The following is a 10,801-nucleotide window of genomic DNA, read 5'->3' on the forward strand; positions in this document are numbered from 1 at the left end:
CATAAAAGGTGTCCACCCGACAACGACGAGATATCCTTTTCATTGAGAACACGCACACTGGAAACAACATTTATTAATTAATACAGTGTCTCCCAGAATGTATTTTAAGTAGTGAGTGATATAGCTCTAATTGTCTGCTTAAGACTCAATTAGTGGACCCTGTCCAACCCCGATGAACCAATTAATTAATCGTCAAGACAAGACCTTGATCTTTGCAGCAACAAGCTGCATATTGAATGCATAATGAATGATGTTCACCTCTAGTACACCATAATGACAGACAGAAGTTATGCTTCATGTTGGTAGTCAATATTATTGGCTTATATACAGAAATAAGAAATATGAAAACAAACAACTCCAGAGGGTTACTGACAACACAGTCTTCCATCTGAAATTCATCATTTATTTATTCAGTATAATATTGTTACGGTTCGAGCAGCAACCTTGTATCTCCATTATTTTATGTTTTCTTTTTTAATGAATGCCCTATTTTATACTTTGTTGTATGACAGTGTACTGCAAAAATAGTGGAAATAGCTACACAGTACAAGCTCACAGATGTACATCTGCTTTCTTTTTTTTCTCCTGTTTTTAGGGGGTGGGGTGGGGGAGGGGTTGGGTTGGGTTGGCTTTTTAAGTTTCAGCAATAATGACATGCCCAAAATAGGGATGGCAGGTTCAAATTAGTCAAGTCTGTCTATGTTTTTAATAAATATTTAACCAATGAAAAGTTTTAAAAAGAGCTTGTGACTAAAAAACAAATACCATTGGAACACAGTTGAGGACATGCAGGGTTTCCACCCGACGGCAACATATGGAAGTGTGTGTGTGCGCGTGCGTGTGCGTGTGTGTGTGTGTGTGTGTGTGTGTGTGTGTGTGTGTGTGTGTGTGTGTGTCTGTTGTCCCCACTCCCTGAGTATGACGTAGGAGCAAAATGTCCACTGTGTGAATAATATGGTCAATTGTCCAAAAAAACATGCCTATCTCCTTTGTGCAGTCTTTTCACCTGGGGCAATGATGACTGGGGCAGCAGAATGGGACTGTGACAGAGCAGTGTTAACAGTTCATTTCAGCACATGCACACAGCCCTGGGGAGGGAATTAGACATAAATTGAAGGCAGTATCTCAGTTCTGCCGGTGGTCTGTGGTACTGTATACTGGAGCCTGCACAATATTACTGCCTAATGTGTACATTCCGCCAAAGGCTACTGTGTCTATAGGAGGCCATATTTAAGCATTTCAGGCTCTATGTTACCTGGGAATTTCACATTTGTGTGGAACTTATTACTTTGTTAACTATGGTCTATGACTAGAATGCATAATAAGTCATTATTTTGCAATTAATGCATCAACGGTTGTTTTATTCCCTTTAAATTCCTGAGCTAAAAAAAATAACCCTTTTCGTTGTTAACATGGAAACAATGAATTACAAAGCAACCAAACTTACTGTGATGTCTGAAGGCCAGTGGCCACATAAAATAATGTTACATAAGTCGGCCTCTGCCTGGTGTGAAAAATGCAGGGCGAAGGTTTTTCCTTGCCCTCTATGGAGTGCGCATACAAAGTTTTACAAAGATCGGTGCCGTTATTGGTAAAAACACAAATTGGCCTGTTATAGCGCCACCATGAGGCTGATTGAAAAAATGTGGCATCAAATTGGCATTGCTTCCTCGGCCTAGTGTGAATGTGCATGCAAAATTTCAGGGAAATCGCATACTGTGTTCATGATTTGAGGCATTTTCTTCAAAACGGAGCACTCCTGCAAACTTTGGAAGCCAATTTTAGCCAATCAGGATGGAATATGAAAAATCTGAAAGACCCTTATCGATTTATGACTATAGAGATACTGTGTACCGATTTGCCTGATGTTTGGTACTGTCAAGAAATGTGTTTAGCCAAAATCGGCCTCCTGGTGGCGCTATAGCAGGCCCAGGTGAAAACTTTGGGGCAGAGGATCTGCTCTGGCATCCAGGGAGTGTGTGTGCACAGCTTTGCTGCGATCAAGCCAACGGTGCCAGAGATTAACTGTACACAGACAGAATGACACACACACACACACACACACACACACACACACACACACACACACACACACACACAGTGCAAAACATACTCTCTCGCCATGCCTTTCGGACTGGCGGAGACAATTAATGTATCTTCTTGTAAACCAGCTTTAACTGTTCAGTCTGGCTCAGCAGTGGAGATAGAGAGTCAGCCCTTGGGGTACCTGACTGATAGTTGACAAGGGTAGAGAGAGTGTGTGTGTGTGTGTGTGTGTGTGTGTGTGTGTGTGTGTGTGTGTGTGTGTGTGTGTGTGTGTGTGTGTGTGTGTGTGTGTGTGTGTGTGTGTGTGTGTGTGTGTGTGTGTGTGTGTGTGTGTGTGTGTGTGTGTGTGCTTTCGATACTAGAATGCAAGCCCCTAGGGTGTGGGTATATTACTCGATCAGTAGCAGCTGCCTGCAACCACAACAATGACCACTCTTTTAAACACTCCTTTGATACCAGGGGGCCCCCAGATATTATATGTCAACGCTGCTGTCCCTCTAACAACCCCACTGATGCATCTGCATGTTGTTCTCCGTGTAAAAATAGAATCTATCCCCCCCGTCCACAGTCAGGACGATGATGCATTGCCCTCATCGAATAAAGTATAATTGTGTGTGAAAATCTGTGTTGACATGATGTGACATACTGCATCAATTAATCCAACATAAACACCCCGTTTCTTTCTGTTCATGGTGATAATATTATATACTATTAGATATAAATTAGACAGCACATTATTATATCGGTTTTGCAATTGTCTCTGGAAATAAGATTTAACCACTGTGTCTACCTGGTGCCCCTATTTTTGGGCATTTCATCATCAGGTGAAGATTTTAAATAAATACATGACTACTACTACTACTGCTACTATTACTATGATTTACTACTAATACTAATAATAATAATTATTGTAATAATAAATAATTAAATAATTAGAAATAGAATAGAAATTCAAACAAAAATTCAGACATATAGTAGATCTACAAGGTCTTGTTTGTAGACCTGCTATTTTCATGCTTTTTGAAGATAGGCCTTTTATGTACCTTGAAAATAATAACAATATGAGGCAGTTTGCAATAACATTGTTTTATTCATGACACCTTCATGTTCTCATTGCCATTTAATTTCCAATAGACATTGTTCTTTTAAGGGAAACACTCAGAGGTTTACATGATTTACATGCTTTCCCCGTCCTGTCATGTGCTTTTTAAAGAGAATATTTTGCAATGTACACAGTAAAAATCCTCAGTGTTAATTCATCCATTCGTAACTTAAATTAACGCAGATGATTTGCCTGTGTAGGGAGAGACTCTCACCTCTAAAGGAAAAAAAAGAGGCGAACATAGAATAAAGAATCAGTCCCTCTGGTCAAAGGTCCAATTTAACCAGAGAGGATGTGCTTGACAAAGGAGGTGTAGTTGATGCAGCCGTTGGCATCCTCCTGTCCAGCCATCAACCTGTCCACCTCGTCCTCTGACATCCTCTCCCCCAGGGTGGCCAATACGTGACGCAACTCTGCCCCCATGATGGTGCCGTTGCCCTCCTTATCAAAGACCCTGAGCCCCTCTACAAAGTCCTCAAAGTTGCCTTGGTCCTTGGCACGGGAGATATGCTGCAGCATGGGCAAGAAGGTCTCAAAATCCACGAGCTTTGAGTTCATTTCCTCTGGCCGTGGCTTACCCAGCACTTTCAGCACATCTGCGTTGGTGGGGTTCTGGCCCAGAGCCCGCATCACGTCCCCGCACTGGGCATACGTGATCTTCATTTCCCCAGTTGGTGTGCGGTCGAACAGAGTAAAGGCCTCCTTAAATTCCTCAATCTGGTCAGTGGTGTACTCGATAGTGATGTTCTTGGGGTCAAAGTCGGGCTCTTTGGGGACCTCAGGCTCAGGCTCCGGGGTTGGCGCGGGCTTAGCAGCCGGAGCCGCTGCATCCTTCTTAGGCTCTGGTTTTTTGGGCTCAGGTTTTTTGGGTTCAACCTTTTTGGGGGGCATGTTGCGTAGGGATCCCAAGGCGAACCTGCCGAGGAGTGACTGAGAGACAGGAGGTGATTCCTATAAGCACACATCACCATGGCCTGTACTTAAGCTTTTATATGTAGTTAGTTAGGGGAGGGGAGATGGAAACGGATAAACATGTCTAGAGGCTTACTATAAAAGGAAGAAACCTGAAATAGAACCCGCTCTCAGTGATGTCACCATGAGGTATTGTTCTCAGCTGCTATCATCTGGCCGACAGGGCTATTACTGTCATTAGCGAGAGTCCGGCTGCATTAGTTCAAAAATGTTCTGTCTGTCGCACTGATGGACAAAGGGATCAGGGCGCAGCCAATGCATCAGAGCATGAGAGAGACTAACTAAAATAGCTGTGTCTATTGAATATAGAAAATCTGTGAATCACAGCTTTCAAGAAAATTGCTTTGAACAGACTTTTAGTCTGTGACGTTGTTTTGACTAATGGCCAAGAAGAAGTGCTCATATTCTTTATTTAAGTAAAAGCACCAATACCACAATGTAGAAAGAAGATATACTTACAGTACCAATCATAAAAGTACTCATTATGTAGAATTGCCTATTTCACAATAATATGATTGGATAATAATAATGCATTAAGGTGTCACTTTAAGGTTACTGTTAATACATGTGGGTTGATTTTAATTAATAGTAGCTTAACCTATAATAATACATCATAATTTATCAGTCAATGTGAGCTTTGTAATAATCTAAATCTGCAAAGTAACTAGCAACTAAAGTTCTCAAATATTTATAGTGGAGGGGGAAAAAGTACAATATTTGCCTCTGAGATGTAGTGGAGTAGTTTAAAACATTTAAATACTGAAGTGAAATAAAGTAAAGTATCATACTCTTGATGAGTCTATTTGCAACAGTATGAAAAAAAATTAAAAAATAATTTTCAGAACCCAAGATATCATGATCCGAAGATTTGCTGCTCCATTCACTTCTTGTTTAACGTATTGTTATTAATTTGTTTTACTTAAAAAAAATTGCTGGCACAGTATGAACATATTTTTTTATTTCATTGGCACTGAGAGAGTTAATTGAAGCATTTGTGGATGGAGAATATAATGGTGTGCGTGTGTGCGCGTGTGTGTGTGTGTGTGCGTCTTTCTGTATATTTCGACTTTTTCAGGGTTACAAGGTAACATGATAAATATGGTAGATCTGTCCACCCTATAAATATATGATATGGCCCTTGGCTTTGCACACATGACTGCAATAATGCCCTTAGTATATTGAAAGATGATAAATTAATCAAAGAAAAATCAATTTCATTTGTGCAAGTGAGGGCATGTACACTATAAGATGTGCCATACTGTGACATAGTTCTAATCTATCAAGGCTACTTTCATTTTACAAACACAATGTCATTTATCATCTCGGTTGAGAGTGGCCAAAGCCTGCCATGGTATGATCGCATTTACTTTCCTCTGTTAGCCATGCCAGACCTCTCAATCCTTCATTGTTGAGTATGGAGTCCTTCCACTGTTTGTGTGTGTGTGTGTGTGTGTGTGCGTACGTGCGTGCGCGCGTGTGCACGCATGCATCGTGTTAAGACAGAAACAATCTTCCTGTCTTTTTCCTCTGCTGGTTTGTATGCATGATTGAGAGAAGATGAAACCTACATGTCAAATCAAATTGATCAATGTGACAAAGGAATAACACACAATAACTAAACAGCTTCACCCTTCATGGCCATCTTTGAATGAAAAAAAGAAAAGCTGAACATGTCTGTGCGTCATACCTCATTTGCTAACCTGTTCACTTGAATGAGTTACATTTACTATAATGATCACTTTCATTTCTCCCACCAATAGTTTCAAATTAACATTAATCCAAATATGACAATCAAGTCCGCTCTCACAAGAGTGCCCCCTCTGCCAAGAGCAATTTGCAATTCTCATACTCAAGGTAACCTCAAGGTTAATCAATAGAGTGCTATTGCATGGATTGAGCAGTCAATTATTGCTTCCTAGATCTGCAGCATTCATCTCAGAAGTCACACAAGCACTCCTTCCACTGACCTCCAAGGCCCTCTCTTAAGCACTGTCCAGCTGCCTCAATGCACAGACAAGATCTTTAATTCATAGCTCCAGGAACCATGCGTAATGTGGTTGGCTATTACTTCCAAAAATATCTTAATGCATGTCTTGTGATGAGAAACCGTCTAAAGAGCTATTCCAGTCAAAAAAGTCAATAATCTCAGGTCCATACTTGTACTGATGTGATGAGTCTCACCTGCTGTTTGTGGGGGTGTCACACGGTGGGGGAGGTACACAGTTTGGGGGACAAGGGTTAAAAATGATGGAACAGGTGTGCATCTGATCTTTTATACTGACCTGATGAAGATCCTGTGAGATCGAAACGCAAATAATAAAGTAAATCCTTTACCCGGAAAATGGTGCGCGGGCTCTGCCTCTTTTCATATTAGTTTCATTGGCCCAGCACCCACCGTCGATGTGTGTGTAAATAAGTATGCTTTGATATTATAGCATGCAACCATAGACATTCAGAATACTTCCAAACTAGCTAAAACAATGTAACCATAAATATGAATGTATACACTAGATATTCTTGTACTACTGATAATATCCCAATAGAAAGATATTCCCTTATTCAGTTCCAGCAAGGGATTCTTTCATCATTTGACTTTACAACGTGCGTACGTGCACACGCTAGTACATAAATGTGTGTGTGTGTGTGTAAACTGACCAGGCGAAGAGCGGGGAGCAGGGACTGTGAGAGCCCTTAAGCCAGCAGATAAGGCTGGGAATGGGGGCAGACAGACTGGTGGTCTGATGTGGTGGTCTGGACAATGCTAGCTGGGAGCAGCTGGGAGATTGATGGGTAGGGTTAGGAGGGAGGGGTCGTGGAGTTGGAGGTTAGCATAGCTGTTGATATGTCTGACATTCCACAGGGGAAAGCTATGCGTGTGCGCACACACACGTGTGTGTGTGTGTGTGTGTGTGTGTGTGTGTGTGTGTGTGTGTGTGTGTGTGTGTGTGTGTGTGTGTGTGTGTGTGTGTGTGTGTGTGTGTGTGTGTGTGTGTGTGTGTGAGAGAGAGAGACAAGAGAGAGAAAGAGTGAGTGTATGTCTGAAAAGAAGTCCAGTCTAATAAAACAGAATGATTGAGGGAGCTGAGTTCACATTCTTCCTGTGGCCCTGACTGGGTGTGACGCAGACAGCAAAGATCTGGTGGTTTGTTATAAGCATTTAAGTCCTATTATATACTTTTGTCATACAATGGCGTCACACGGCAATGGGGATGTATAACGTTGAAAGTGACTAACTGGATGATTCAGAATGGAAGCAGACCAGACCTCATTCATTCTTCAGGGAGTCCTCTTCAGTATGCTGTGAACATAATTCTACTCATCTCATTTGTGAACAGGATGCGCTATGACTAATGCAAAAAAGAAAAGAGAAAAAAAAGGAAATGCAGACAAATTCACCATATTACAGTTCATGCACCAGATTTGTTAAAAACAAAGTGTCATGTACTGAATAATCGGAACTGCATTCCATGTCTATAGCTAAAATGATCAGGAGTCCATGGATTCCACAGGCCGTAAAGCATCTTAAACAGTTCACACTGTTCAAAGACTCACTATGTGTTGACAGTAAGATATTTGGGTCTAAAACAGCTCTCACCAGCTCGTCTGCCTCAAACTACCACCTCAAGGGCCTTGGTTCTTAACACATTGAATGCCAAAAACGGTCCGGACCGTTTTTGAGGGTCCAAACGAGAAGTGCCGAAAACGGTCCGGACCGTTTTTGACCCAATTCTATTTTTATACGAGTGGCCCACGTGGGGCGCTAAAACGAAACTTTGACATCACCCAAGGAGTTTCTGAGAAGAAGAGGCTGGATGAGGCTCCATGTCAAAAATCCTTCCGGTCGGCGTTTTCAATGTTATCTCCTTGACTAAAAGCTTAATATCTCCATTTATTTTTAATGTGGTGGAAACGAGCCGTTTCCGATCGGCGATCACGCTGCAATGGAGGATCGCGTTGGAAATATTATTGTTCCAGGCGTTAGTCGGGACCCTCCGCCGTCTCGCACGCACGCTTTGTTTACATGCACTTCCGCGTCGGGGCTTCTGCAGCACGAAACGTATAACGCAAGTGGATGGAAGAAATGCAGGCACTCAACGTATAATATTTTAATAAACCTCTGGCACCCAATGTGTTAACAGATTAAAAAATAGATTCTTGTTTTTCTCCAATAACCGAATTAACATAGGGAGATGTTCATGTTTTTTCATCATGTTTTTCTATAATATCCGACATAGAGCATTGTGAATGGCAATGTGAAACTTTCATCACTGAATGTATGAATCCAGTGATAATATTTTCCTGTCATAATGGAATGACTGTCGCAGGAACCAGTTTGCGGACATCTGTGTAAACAATTTAATTAAGCCCATGTTTGTTGAATTATTGCTGGTGAAGGCACTGCCTCTTCTAATATTTCAGTTTCTTAATTATACCAGGCATCCATGAGTTCACTCCCCTTGCCCTCAGTGTACTTCCCTCGCTCTTTCCCCCTGCATACAATGATAGAAATTGAAAAACTACAAAAGAGAAAGTGCATTTCACACTCTAGTGAAGCAAAGCAAGCAATTTGAAATTAATCAAAACATAATACAGTTTACAACATGATAAAGAGGTGCTGTATATAAAACGGGGAGAGTCATTTTGTGATATTCAGCCCTCTGTTTCATATTATAATATTTGCAATGACTATGTCCAAGAAACCCATTTGCAGTGGAATTACATTTTGGGTTGTGAATTGGAAAATTATTTACATGAAAATGCCTCCATGTATGAAAAGAAGACTTTAGAGTCCAAATGCATGGTCTTGTAATTAGCACTTTTGAATACATGTAATATGCAAGGGTTCTATTTGGACACCCAAACAGCAGAGATGGCTGTCGTCTCTCCCAAAATGACCTAAAATAAACAAGTCATGATGGCTAGCATTTCAGTTGTTACATAGCGGTCATATTTGTCATTTATAAAAGGTATGCCGTCATTGAAGGCAAAAGTCAAGTCACTGTCAGCATTACTGAATGTCAAACATCACTGACCATTTTCTCTTTGTCAGATCCACCAATCCTGAGATCAAAAAAGGATATCAATTTGCAGATGCCCCAGTGTGAAAGATGAAACTGGAACACAACCAACTATAAGAGGTGGAAGGAAATTGGATGACGACAGCTTAGTTGCATAGTACACATTTGTGATGGTGTGGTTTATATAGCAAGGAGACAAAGGACGCAATGGTCTCTATGCCAATGTGAGAAGCTTACGCTCTTCCTTGTTGAATTTACTGTCAATGACTGAACAACAAAAACTTTAGTGGCCAGCAATGGTTAACATTTTGGCAAACGCTAAGCTACGTATTATTGAACAGCTATTATAGCGTTGCTGTTGAGTTCAAAACTGTTACTTTTCTGAAAGAAATCTCTCTCTCTCTGTGTGTGTGTGTGTGTGTGTGTGTGTGTGTGTGTGTGTGTGTGTGTGTGTGTGTGTGTGAATATCTGTATCTATCAGCTTCTCTGATTGGCCAAACCATCGGCTTCACGGATTGGTCGGTCACGTTTGTGCCACTAAGCCAGTGTAACTTCTAAATGACTAACCTGACCCGTCGGCTTAACCGATTGGCCGAGTTTCGCATAATGTTTGTGATGCATAGCAGTATAAATAGAACAATCGTTCCTGACATGCATGGCTCCAAATAGGGTGCCGTCCTAGTATGACAAAGTATAAAATAGGGCATTATTTATGAACAAAATTATAATACAAAAGATGAAATATGGACACAAGGATTCTGCCGACGGCGACAATATGTAGTATGATTTAAAATGCTACTGCTGCTGTATTAGGTTTTACAATATGTAGTATGATTTAAAATGCTACTGCTGCTGTATTAGGTTTTACAACGGTCAGTAAGGGAAGAACCGATAGCCGAATGGTTAGGTTTGCCCATACATGGGCAGACACATTTCCACGGTTCAACACCCGGTCAGCCGGACCATTTGTCTTTCCCCTGCACTCTGTCCGCATTTCATGTTTCTCTCTTTATTCTATCTGATTAAAGCATGAAAAGGCCAAAAATAAAGCTTAAGAAAATGCCAGCATAACCTTTAAACAGTACAAAGTTCACAGCTACTATACAAACCAAAATGCCTCTTTATAAAATGTCCTTTTATCATATGGGCCAATTTTAGTGCCATGTAAATGTTATCCCCTGCATACTGTTCTCCCCTTGACTACCCTAAACAATGGCATGGGGGATGACAACACAATTGTCACATTCCCTCTCCCCCCTACCAACAATGCAGACTATGCATGTGTCCCACAAGCCTGGCTTGAAATTCCAAAGGGGAGATTAGGGAAGTTTCCAAGCTATTCAGACCCCCTATTCTTTATACCCCTTTAGCTTCCCCAAGAGAAAGCCTTGGCTCAGTGGATGAACGCTCTCCTGTTCTGCTTTCCTGGTCTATTTTCGATGCACTTCTGATGCTGTGTTTGGAGCGTGTCTCTGAATGGCTTGTACCTGTTTATCCCAATGGCACATGGGCTTACCAGGGTTTTCTTTTTTTCCCTTTCTCAAAGCTTACTGGGCGCTTTTCCCAGCTGGAGTGCTTGTGTGTTTACCTCAGACTTCTAATCCCAGCAGGGATGGACCAAACATTACTTCGGTGTGCTCCCGCTAGTCTGTCACAGAGCACG

General features: G+C 41.4%; 1 protein-coding gene across 1 annotated transcript; it reads right to left on the reverse strand.

The window, feature by feature from the left end:
- Nucleotides 1-3,116: 3,116 nt before the first annotated feature.
- LOC308078489 (myosin light chain 4) lies at nucleotides 3,117-4,087 on the reverse strand. Its single transcript, XM_080419671.1, has one exon. It carries the CDS (start codon nucleotides 4,037-4,039, stop codon nucleotides 3,428-3,430), a length of 612 nt encoding a protein of 203 aa, XP_080275797.1. The 5' UTR covers nucleotides 4,040-4,087; the 3' UTR covers nucleotides 3,117-3,427.
- Nucleotides 4,088-10,801: the final 6,714 nt, after the last annotated feature.

The sequence above is a fragment of the Gymnoscopelus braueri genome (assembly GCF_963280865.1).
Source record: "Gymnoscopelus braueri genome assembly, chromosome: 22".
Lineage (NCBI taxonomy): Eukaryota > Metazoa > Chordata > Actinopteri > Myctophiformes > Myctophidae > Gymnoscopelus > Gymnoscopelus braueri.

What these genes read in the sequence shown, in the direction of transcription:
- LOC308078489 (XM_080419671.1), bottom strand. Translation starts at nt 4,039, where the DNA reads ATGCCCCCCAAAAAGGTTGAACCCAAAAAACCTGAGCCCAAAAAACCA.